The 11746-nt window shown below is 58.4% G+C and overlaps 1 protein-coding gene across 1 annotated transcript; it reads right to left on the reverse strand.

The window, feature by feature from the left end:
- Positions 1-3098: 3098 nt before the first annotated feature.
- LOC117653021 (E-selectin-like) lies at positions 3099-10665 on the reverse strand. The gene is made up of 6 exons (XM_034398359.1): positions 10279-10665; positions 8503-8676; positions 7831-8001; positions 7657-7764; positions 6825-6971; positions 3099-3175 (listed from the first exon to the last, which is right to left on the reverse strand). The coding sequence occupies exons 1-6, from the start codon at positions 10382-10384 to the stop codon at positions 3099-3101; spliced, it is 783 nt and encodes a 260-aa protein (XP_034254250.1). The 5' UTR covers positions 10385-10665.
- Between the last annotated feature and the right edge of the window lie 1081 nt (positions 10666-11746).

An 11746-nucleotide genomic window follows, 5' to 3' on the forward strand; every position in this document is an offset into this window, starting at 1 on the left:
AGAGCGTTGTTGATGTAATTCCCGCTGATGGTTTATTTTTCCCTTTTCATTTAAAAGCTGTTCCCTCCGCGTTCCGTCAAACGAAATCAAAGTCGTGCAACGCGCGCGCGCGCGCGCAGGGTGCGGCACGGCGGGCGTAGCGCGCCCAGCCGCGCCCCGCCACATCACGCCACGCCCTGCCACGCCCCGCCACGCCACGCCACGCCCTGCCCCGCCCCGCCACGCCACGCCCTGCCCCGCCCCGCCCCGTCACGCCACGCCCTGCCACGCCACGCCCTGCCACGCCTCGCACTGCTGCGGACAAAAAAGAACCGGTCTTGTTTGGTGCTTTAGCGGCGCCATTCTTTTATTCAGTCGGAGCGCACGGCCTTCCACACGGCGTCCCATTCATATGTATCACCACAACACGCGGCGCGTCGTGCAGGTCATGTGCAGCAAGTTGCTGCTGAGCCAGGCGTGGCGCAGCACACTGCAAGCAGCGAGTCGTGCGCAAGGTGCAGCAGCACGCCTGGCGAACAGTGGGCCAGAAGACCGGCGGGGGTGGTCAAAATCCCGGACGCGTTTTGAGCTCCAGAGGCGCTAAATGGGACTCGAACCGAACGTGTGGCCCCACCAATGGATTCCTCGTTCGGAGAGCAATCAATTGGTGGGGTCACACGTTGGTTCGTGTCCTGTTTAGCGACTTTGGTGGAGCTCAAAACGCGACCTGAGCACTCTAAAAAAAATTATGAAATTTCATATCCAAAGGAGTCTAAAATTTCATAATTACGTTCTAAACCTCAATTTTTATAACCTTCGTATGAAATTTAAGATCGTGTAATGAAACCTAGGATTTGGGTTATGGATTTTAAGATTAACTCGTTATAAATTTTTAGAACAGAGTAACTTATAACTCCGGTTCTTAAAATCTAGATTTTCGCTTTGAAAGTTTATAACGCTTGCCGATTTAAGAGCAAGGTTCTGAAATTTTTAACCGTTTAGTCCTGCTCCCTAGTCCTTTATTCATGGTAAATTAATAAATAGGTGAAGTTTTCATTTTTATCGGCATGTGTTAACATTTTCCGAACCGCTAAGGTAGGAGTCCTACACTGACAAAAATTTTGTCGTAACTTAGCGACACATTTATCGCTAATTTTTTTAGCGACAAGATTTGTTGTGGAACGAATAGCTTGTTAAACGGCAGAATGACTAAGGCGGCAAAGCTGCTCAGAGAAAAGTAAAGAAAAGCTCATGTGACGTCAAACTCACTGCAGAAAATAACCACAACAAAAGTACACAAATTTCTGGCAAATTTTTTATCAGGAATTTAGTGTACTTTTCAAGTACAACAATTGTTGTACAAAGTACAACGGAACCGGCATGACGAGTGCTGGGAAGTCCAGGGCTGGTTGTGGTTTGTACAATTCTCGTTGTACTTTCTACAATCCCTGTTGTACTTTTATTGTACAGTTTTTGTTGTACTTTTGTTGTACTATCCACACTTTTTCTTGCAGTGCTGTTAATAGAATTTGGCACTAGACGATTCGTTAAAGCCGGTTTAAACTTATTTTATATCTTGATCTGCCCCATTATAGCATCTGGTTTAAGATAATTTTGACCTCTTCATTAAAACTTGAAATGGGTTTGTCTCTGAAAATCGCGGCAACTCAGAACTACTTATGTAGATGAGCCATGGTTTTGAATCCTTGCGAAATTTAAAGTGATGTTATTATGAAGCTGAAAATAAACGTAGCGCTCCAAAGCATTTTGGCATCGTCTATTGTTAAGTTACCTTGTAAAAGGTGAGCTATGGGTAAGGGTATGGTCCACTGTCAGCCGCCTGACGTCAGGTTGCACAAACCTGCCGCTAGGTGGCGCTTGGAGCGCCGTGCCCGTTCACCAATAAGTATTTCCGATTTATGTTACGAAAGTAAATAATTTTTGATAAATATATCATCAGTTGCCTAAGTAAGTGTCAGCCCTAGCCGTTGGCTTTCAGTTTTAAACAAAATATTACACTTAAGTCGAGAAAAACGCTTGTCCAAGTTGCCACTCGCTGGCGACTGCGGTCGGCCATTAGGTTGGGTGCACGCAAGATCCGCCTTGTGTTACAGAGTCCGGGAATGGACTGAGATGTCTCTCAGGAGGAGGAAGGCCTCTTGCAGAGATAATAAGTCTTTTAATTTTTTCTTCAGTGCCCTCCCAATGGGAGTGACGCTGGCGCCACGTTCTCTCGGGAGAAATCATAGCTTTCTGAGATTTCATGATATGTAACATATTCGTTACGAAAGGGAAAAAGGTTTTATTTACACATTTTGTGGGCAGTAATGAAACTATTATCATGTTTCATAATATTGGTTGTAGAGATTCAGAACCAAATGTGAATTTTCAAAACACGTAGATTCTGAAAATTAATAAACTAGTTCTTACATTTCATAAACCACTTCTGAAAGTTTAGAACAGCAAGTTATGAAATTTAAGAACGTTTTGGATATGAAATTTAAGATCCATTGTTCTACAGTTAACTTCAAATCCAGATTATGAAATTTAAGAAGCATTTTTTTTAGAGTGCGTTTTTTGGCTGCCTCTACCTGGCGGAACAGATCGTCTGAGGCAGCAGTACTGTGTTACCTGCAAGCGACAAGGCTCCGTCGGAAAAACTGAAACTAATCGGCGAGTGTTTCCGATACCATCCTCGGCCCTCCCCACTGCTGTGCTAGGGATGTAAAGGCCGGTAATATTACCGGTAAAGAACGGTATAATACGGTAAAATACCGTATTTTACGGAGACCCCGGTAAAATTGGTATTTTTCGGTAATTTTGAAATATTGACTTATTTGAACTTTTTAGCTTCCATACGATTAGACAGGACGTGCGGACTGAAAATAGCGCTTCTTTTGAACTCTTGGTTTGTATCTGCTTCTCGTGCCACCCCGTGTACGTGTAAGACGTCTAGCCACTTAAAATTAATGTGAAGTTAATGTTCTCTTCTTTTGCAAAACTTGTGGAAATCAAAATCCATTTACGCGACCCAAATCTCCGAAAGGCAAATCAAAAACCTTTCTTTGTTGCCAAGGTTCATATAATTTTAACTAACTTAAAATTGAAAAGAGGTAAATCTAGGGGTAGATATTTGGTAGAAATTTGAGCTGAAAAGTGTAATGAACATTGGTATGGTTGTTGGACACCTTGCAGCCTTTAAGGAAAAAAGTTTCTTCATGGAATTGAGACAACTTACTTGGATTACGAGAAAAACGGCGCCCGTTTTGTTAATTCTTAAGTATATTTGGGCTGTTAACTTTGCTGCTCTACGCATTTCTTAATCCAGCCCAGTAGGAATAAGTGAAAAGCAGTCAGATTCAAAATTAATTTAGAAGGGTCTAGTGGGAGAATAGTTCATATTTTAGACCCACAGGGTCTTTCGTCCTTGTCTATTTCAAATATGCGACATTGTCCTTGAGTCATGATGGTTTGCAACCATGTTTGGAACGATGCGGCCGATAATTAATGATACACCCTCACCCAAATGAACCTCTTTTCCCCCTATTTCCTAAGAAGAACCACAGTTACTTCTTTAAGTCAAGAAAAATCAATTTTACCCAATTTTACCGTATAATACGGTAAAATACCGTATTTTACCGTAATTTACGTAACTTTGAATCTTACCGGTATTTTTGCATCCCTATGCTGTGCGTAGTCCGTAGCAGTGATGGACTCGGCCGTGGGTCGCAAGGCAAACGGCCATGCGGGAGCGTGGCGGTAAAAGGCCAGGCGACGGCAGCACGACGGGGACGTGCTGGCCGCGCTGCCCGGCTTCGGCTTCATTTATCCTCCCTGTTTACTGAACCTTTATTGAGCGCGCCCCTTTGGGGCTGATGCGATGCGGGGCGCGCGGGGCCCAGGCTTGTGTTCGGCCCGCCGTCATATGGGCCCGGCCGAGGCCCGGCTGAGGCGCGGGTGTGACGGGGCTCCACGCCATCAGGGCCACCGGTCACCATGGCCACCAGGGCCACCGCTGGGCCTCCGGCCACCAGAACCACCCGGCCCACCGGTCACCATGGCCATCAGGACCATCAGGGCCACCAAGGCCACCACGGCCACCACGGCCACCACGGCCACCGGCCACCAGGGCCACCAGGGCCACCGGTCAACATGGCCACCAGGACCACCAGGGCCACCAGGGTCACCAAGGCCCCCAGGGCCACCGGTCACCATGACCACCAGGGTCACCGGTCACCATGGCCACCAGGGCCACCAAAGCCACCAGCACCAGAGCCACCCCCCGAGAACACGCGTCCCCGGCGGCAGCGCCATCCTGCTCCTCTAGAAGCTCCCCGCCTGGCGGCCGTCAGCCTCCACTCCGCCGAGATGAGGGAGCGCGCGGTGCAGCCCCCGTTTTACGGCGGGGTGCTGCTGGCCCTCCGCCACCGATTCGAACCCAGTGCTGCATCGCCAGCTCCAGCCGGATCGCCAGCAACGTGTCGTTCTCGTTTTATTCCGGAGCCAGTCCGCGCTGTTCGACGCGCCGCGCTGCGGGGGCTGCGCGTCCCTCGCGCCACACCCTGGTGCCGCTTGCTTGTCGTCTGGTGACGTATACAAATGACTCCGACAAGAAAGGCCCATGTATGTTTGACGTTCTTTGAGGCGCGGCGGCGCGGAGCGGCGCAGGGCGGAGGCCCTCCGAACCCCCAGACGCCCCAGAGGCGCGCCACCGACGCCGCTAGGCCGCCAGGCCGCCACCCACAGCCACGCAGTGGCATAGCATTATGGAGCCTGGCACAGCCTGGCACAGCGCGGCTGCTGCCGACGAGGAGGAGGCCTGGATCCTCATCGGCTGCGATAGGCTTTGCACCACTCCCGGGGAAGGAAGAGCAAGCCCGGAATATTATTGGTATCGCCGGAAACGTCGCGCGGGCCTTTCCGGTTTCGCCAACCCGGAGGAGGAGAAGCAATGGGCAGCCTCGATACGTCAGTCATCGGGGGCCCTCCGTAGGCGGGGTGAAATAAAGCGTCAGTCATCGGGGGGCCGTCCGTAGACTTTGTGAAATAAAGCTTATAAGTCGGTCCGTAGACTTTGCGAAATAAAGCGTCAGTCACCGGGGGGCCGTCCGTAGACTTTGTGAAATAAAGCGTCAGTCTCCGGGGGCCGTCCGTAGACTTTGTGGAATAAAGCGTCAGTCATCGGGCCCGTCCGTAGACTTTGTGAAATAAAGCGTCAGTCATCGGGCCCGTCCGTAGACTTTCTGAAATAAAGCGTCAGCCATCGGGCCCGTCCGTAGGCAGGGTGAAATTAAGCGTCAGTCATCGGGCCCGTCCGTAGGCGGGCAGAAATAAAACATTCGCCGAGGCACCCCGCTTCGTCAAAATTACTTGGGGCGGTGCAAAGCGCACAAAGCCAGCGCCGCCAGGGAAATGGACTCGCTCGCGTGATGAAAACGGCCGAGGGAGGAGGAAAAATGGAAGGCGGGAGAGAAATGGCCGGTGACAGAAGTAATGTGATGAACGGGCAGGTGAGGCTGTTGCCAGACTTGCAGGGCACAGCCCGGGCTGTGGCGTTGCCGGGCCGTGATGTACGTATTCCGCGGTCCAGACCGCCAGGTCCCTTCGCGCGTTGCACGCGTTGCAGTGCAGGCACACAGACAACATGGCACGGCCACGGCTTGGCCACGGCACGGCCAGCCGCATTGCCGTCCATTATTGGGCTCCTTCTAAATCCGGGGAAGGCAGACCGCTGAAGGTGTGTGGCCCGCCCGCCGGCCCGCCAGCCCCGCCAGCCCCGCGCTCGCGGCCTGCCCCTTAAATCATCGTCAGCCCCGTGGCGAGACGAGGCGGCCTGCGGGCTGAATCCGCGCAGTGCTTTGAGGCTCCGTCTCTCTCACACGCCCCTCCACACGCCCTGTGAGTGCGAGAGAGACGGACTCGGACTGCGGTGCCGCCCAGCCATCAGTGTCGGCCGCGTCGGCTCCCAGCCATCAGTGCAGCCACTGTACCGCCGGGCCCAGCGCCGCCCAGCGGCGCCACATCGGCCACGGACGAGCCACGGCGCTCTCCTTGGCCAGCTATATACGTGATTTACACTGTGTGCAATTTATTGCTGTTGGGCTGCCTACTTACAGCGGGGAGCTCACTAAGTAACGCCGCGCGGCGCCCTCTCCCTTGTCTATCCTCGTCGCTCTCCCTCCCTCCCGCGGCAGCCTGGTGCCGTCTTTCTCCGCACCGCAGGGCTGCAGGGCCCCCGCCTGGCGGCCCGGCCCGGCCCGGCCCGGCCCCCACCAAGAGCCTCCCCGCCGTGTATCTGTGCCACGTCCCGTGCTATATGACCCCGTGGATATGGGGCGGATCGAAAACCACACACACGTACACGCGCCCACACACGCACACACGCGCGCCCAGAGCCAGGGCTTCGGGGTGCTCGGCGAGCACGCAATGTTCATCCCCACTGCGTTAGTGCCACTACAAGGCATCTAGAATTGAGCAAGGCCGAGGCGTGGTTGAAGGGCTGTGGGCCGCGCGGCCGGAAGGGGGAGGGGGGAGTGCTGCCGAGCGGGGACATACCGGGTTTGTCGCTGCACCAATTCCAATTTCCCCGCGGCCTGGCCTGAGCCCGGCCTGAGCCTTCCGGGGCTCTAAGCGCAGCAAATGGGTCGGGTTGTGGCGGGGCGGGGCGGGGCGGGGTGGGACGCGCAGGCCGCGGTACTCGTCGACCAATCAGACAAGGCATGAGGGCCTCTCCCTCTGTCCCCGCCCGCAGACTGATTCCGAGAGTCGCTTGCTCGTCGCTCTGTCTCTCTCGCGCTCATGGAGCGTCCCGTCCGGGAGTGAGAGAGACGGAGCGTCGGCCTTACGTGGGTGCTGCGGCGCGTTGACGACCCTCGAGCGCACGCTGGCGCTGAAGCAGGCGTGCGGCGACCAGGCGGCGGCGAACTCGGCCGAGTAGAGGCTGCCGTCCGCGCCGTCGGCGTTGTCCAGCTGCAGCAGGTGCGGCACGGGGCCTGCACCAGAAGCGGGAGAGCGGGTTGCATTATTGGCAGCGGCGGAGTGCGGGACACACAGACTCCAAGCAGCGCTGTCGTCGGGGGTCTGCAACTGACTGAAATAATGTATACAGAGTGAGAGTCGAAAGGAAAATGGACGTGGCGTCCCGGCAAGGGCCGCAAGGGTGCGAGAGAGATTCGGATTCAGAATCGCTCGGCCAGTCTGCCACGGCTGTCTCGGCCCTTCCGGGACGCTCCATGCTCCGGAGGGCGTGCTCGGAGTGCTTCGGCGAGCTGGCCGCTCCCTTTGTTGGTTCGGTACCCATGGAATTACTGTAGTCGCAGCGGAAAACATGTCCCGGGAGCAAGGAGCAGTACTCTGTGTGTGTGTGTGTGTGTGTGTGTGTGTGTGTGTGTGTGTGTGTGCGTGCGTGTTGTGTGTGTAAGCCCTGCGGTACCAACCAAAGTTAGTTTCGTGTTGATGTCGACGGGTAGAAAGAGAGGGTGGGGCATAGCGGGGCGGTGCACTCGCCGGGCGGGCGGGCTTATCTGCCTTGCCGATGGCGTGACTCCTCGGCGACGGAACGCAATGGAAAGCAATGGAGCTCCGGATGCATTTTGCATTTCCGGGAAGGAAATGCCATGAACGGCGGCCGAGGGGATTTGAACCCGCGCCCCGCGACGCAGACTGACGCAGACTCACCCGGCTCGGTCGCAGGTCGGTAGTCGACGGCGGTCCAGCCGCACAGGCCACCGCGGGTCATGTCCATGGCGCAGGACTTGGGGGGTTCACCTGGGCCATCCCACGACGCTGTAACACGGATGCATTTTCATTTTTCATGCTTGAGGCAAAGTTTTGATGTTGGAGGAGACTCACTCTTGCACTTGGGGATGGTGGCGTTCCAGAAGCGGCCCTCGCAGGCGAGGACGGGACTGCCCACCAGGCGGTAGCCGTGGTCGCAGTAGAAGCGCGCGATGCCGCCGTTGTGCAGCACCAGCCCCATGCCCTTCTTGATGGCGCGCACCGGCACCGTGTTGCACCCCGGCTCTGCAAACAGGCACGTTTGAATGGCGGCCTTGGCGGCCTTGGCGGCCTTGGTGCGGCTAGGCCGAAGCGGGAAGTAAACTGTTGCTGCGCCTGCAGGCTGCCTCTACACAGACTTTCAACTGCAGCGTAGTCTGATTCCGGACGGGGCCTCGACGCGGGCCTCGACGCTTCGAGTCTCACGCAGCCCTGCGGTGCGAGAGAGACAGACCGACGCACAGTGGGCCAGAAACCGGCGGCGGCGGCCAAAATTCTAGACGCGTTTTGAGCTCCAGAGTCGCTAAATGGGACTCGAACCGACCGTGTGACCCCACCAATGGATTGCTCTCAGGACGAGGAATCCATTGGTGGGGTCACACGTTCGGTTCGAGTCCTGCTTAAAGACTCGCGAGCTCAAAACGCGTCTCGAATTTTGGCCGCCTCCGCCGGTTTCTGGCCCACTGTGCGACGAGGACGCGGTTCGGAACCCACCACCTGCGGAGGGACGATTGACTCACGACTCACTGACGCAGGACGGCCGGGCGGCGCTCCACTGGCCCTTGACGCACACCATCTCCTTGTCGCCGACGAGGCGGTAGCCCGGGCTGCAGCGGACGCGCACCTTGCGCCCGTCCGGGATGACGCCGCCCTTGACGCGGCCGTGCGGGATCACCAGCCGCGAGCACGACGCCGCGGAGGCTGCGGAGCATACCAAGGACGCCGTCAAGCAACTCGTCAAAGATGCCATCGAGGACGCCGTCGAGGACGCCGTCGAGGACGCCGTCGAGGACGCCGTCGAGGACGCCGTCGAGGACGCCGTCGAGGACGCCGTCGAGGACGCCGTCGAGGACGCCGTCGAGGACGCCGTCGAGGACGCCGTCGAGGACGCCGTCGAGGACGCCGTCGAGGACGCCGTCGAGGACGCCGTCGAGGACGCCGTCGAGGACGCCGTCGAGGACGCCGTCGAGGACGCCGTCGAGGACGCCGTCGAGGACGCCGTCGAGGACGCCGTCGAGGACGCCATCGAGGACGCCGTCGAGGACGCCGTCGAGGACGCCGTCGAGGACGCCGTCGAGAACGCCGTCGAGGGCGCCGTCGAGAACGCCGTCGAGGACGCCGTCGAGGACACCGTCGAGGACGCCATCGAGGACGCCATCGAGGACGCCGTCGAGGACGCCGTCGAGGACGCCGTCGAGGACGCCATCAAGGACGCCATCGAGGACGCCGTGCAGGACGCCGTCCAGGACGCCGTCCAGGACGCCGTCCAGGACACGGTCAAGGACACCGTCAAGGCCAGAGCCCAGCGCGCGGTCCCGTTCGGAAACTTTGCCAGCAGAGCGCACAGTGCACATACATCTCCATGCGCCCACACACAATGTAAGCAGTAAATAAGCCGAGAGGGAAAAGAAAATGGAAACTCTCTCGACAGGCTCAAGCAGAGCGAAGCAGAGCGACGGAGATAGTAATCTGGTTTCGGCAAAGGGGAGATGTCAGGCCCCACCGCCGCGCCCCGCTCCACCCCACCCAGTCAAGTCGTCGCGAAAATGGCAGGCGGCAATTGTCCTTTTCTAAGCGCGCCGCGTCGCGCCCGGGGCCTGCAGCGCGCCACGCCACGCCACGCTGCGCTACGTTCCAGCCTGGGGCCGAGGCAAGCGGCAAGCCGAAGCGGCAAGCCGAGGTCCGCCGCGCCTTCTCCGCTTCCGACTTCCGGTCCCCCTGCCTCTGCACCAGAGGAAAAATAAAAAGAGAAGGGTGGTCCCCTTTTGTATAGCTGCTTCAAATTTTCTAAAGACCCTGGAACCGGTACCGCCGTGACCCTAAAAATAGCGCGAACGAAAGGGGAAGGGCGCAAGGGGCCGAGTAACAACGCACACAGATAGGCAACGCGGTTCGGCCGCCGATAAGCTGATTCGCTTCGCACCACGCCGGCGGCCTGCCTGGCCTGCCTGCCTGCCTTGTTTGGTTCGAAAGTCGGTCAAGGCGGCGGCAGTGGTGGGCGGCAGGGCGGCGGCCCGCGTCCGAAAAAAAGACCCACCCGCACAATCAGAGGCAAATTGTTTTATGAATCCAATTGGTCCTCGGAAAACCTGAAGAGGCGGCTCCATAAGGACCTAAAAACCACAGCGGGGGGGCCGTCGCTCCTCTGGTGGCGGTTGGTGGAAGGCGACAAGTCGCACTTTACCCGACTTTGCCCCTGTATGTAGGCAACTTTCGCGACATCGCCCTTCTAAACCTCTGGGGGGTCTCCACCTAAAACCGTCTCTGAGTCCGCCCTGGGCGGTGAGACCGGGCGAGACTCACATGATTCGCGGATCGCCGCCACCGCGGCTGTGGACGCGAGGAGCAGCAGCCACGTCCACGACGAGGTCCACGTCCACGACGTCGCCCTCCAGGAGGCGGTGCTCATTGCGGTGCTGGACCTCTCCACTTTCCACACGGGCCGCACCTTCACCGAGCTTCACCACCGGCGCACGCGGTCTAAGCGTAGTTTGCGTAGGCGCGCAAACTGCCTCTTCAGCGCCGTCGACCGCATATGACACTGGCCGAGTCCTGGGCGGTGCACTTGTTGACGACGTGCCTCGTGCGCGCCGAGTCCGTGTGCGGGAGTGCGACGCGCTCGGCGAGGCGTGGACCGTGCTGCTGGCGGCCGCACACAGTGTATACGCAGTTCGCAGTCGGACGCACGCACGATACTGATTAGTGCAGCCACCCCGGCCCGGCCGGCCCGGGCCAACCGTTGAGGCGGCCGTCAAGAAAGGCCGCCAACCCCGCGCCGCCCGGCCCAGCCCGGCCCCGCCGCCGAGGCCCCCGCCCGCCTCCTCCAAGACCCTGGCTATCGCGGTGCCGCGTGGCTCGGCTTTGCGTACGGCTGTGCGAGCAGGCTTTGCTCGCTTTGCTCGCTCGGCGTAGGGCAAGGCAAATACTCTGGAGGGCCGTGGGCCGAGTGCCGGGTCAGTGAGGGGTGTAGAAAGAGCGGCCCGGCCACGCGCCGGAAGGGCAAGACGCGCGGAGAACAGAGAACACGAGGTGAGGCGGCAGGGACGCGGGTCGGACGGCACGGCGCAGTTTGCAACCTTTTTCGCGGCCCAACCCCGGGCCGGCTCGCTTGCCACCCGCTCCGGGTGGATGACAATGCGGAAGGGTTCTCGGCTGGCTTGCGCCCCGCCACGCCTTGCATTCCTCTTTGTCACAGCGCGCAGCAACCAGCAGCAGCGCCAAGCTATTTCGTTAGAATCCATGACAAGTATTCTGTCCCCCGGGCCACCGATCCTCCGCGCGGCGGGGCTGCTGCCGCTGCGTCAAGTCTCGCCTTCCAAAGCCGAGCTGCTGGAGTGTGAGCTGGACTCCAGGCGGATTCCGAGCAGTGCTCTCTCTCTCTCGCACTCATTCATTGGGCGAACGCTGCGCGTGCACTGCATGCAGTAACGGTGTGACGGTGATGTTTCTGCTGGTCGACGTGCAGTGGGTTGCCTACCCGCCCCTGATAGCCGCCCTCGGATTAGGCAACCCATCGTACTCGTCGACCGCGGCGTGTCGAGGCTTGGGGGCGATGCCGTTCAATTTGCCTGTCGCCGTGCCAGGCCCTGGCCGTGCCATGCCGTGCCGTGCCACGCCCTGGCCGTGCCGTGCCATGCCGTGCCGCGCCCTGGCCGTGCCGTGCCATGCCGTGCCACGCCCTGGCCGTGCCGTGCCATGCCGTGCCACGCCCTGGCCGTGCCGTGCCATGCCGTGCCACGCCCTGGCCGTGCCGTGCCATGCCGTGCCACGC

This window comes from Thrips palmi, unplaced genomic scaffold (genome assembly GCF_012932325.1).
Source record: "Thrips palmi isolate BJ-2018 unplaced genomic scaffold, TpBJ-2018v1 HiC_scaffold_8, whole genome shotgun sequence".
NCBI lineage: Eukaryota > Metazoa > Arthropoda > Insecta > Thysanoptera > Thripidae > Thrips > Thrips palmi.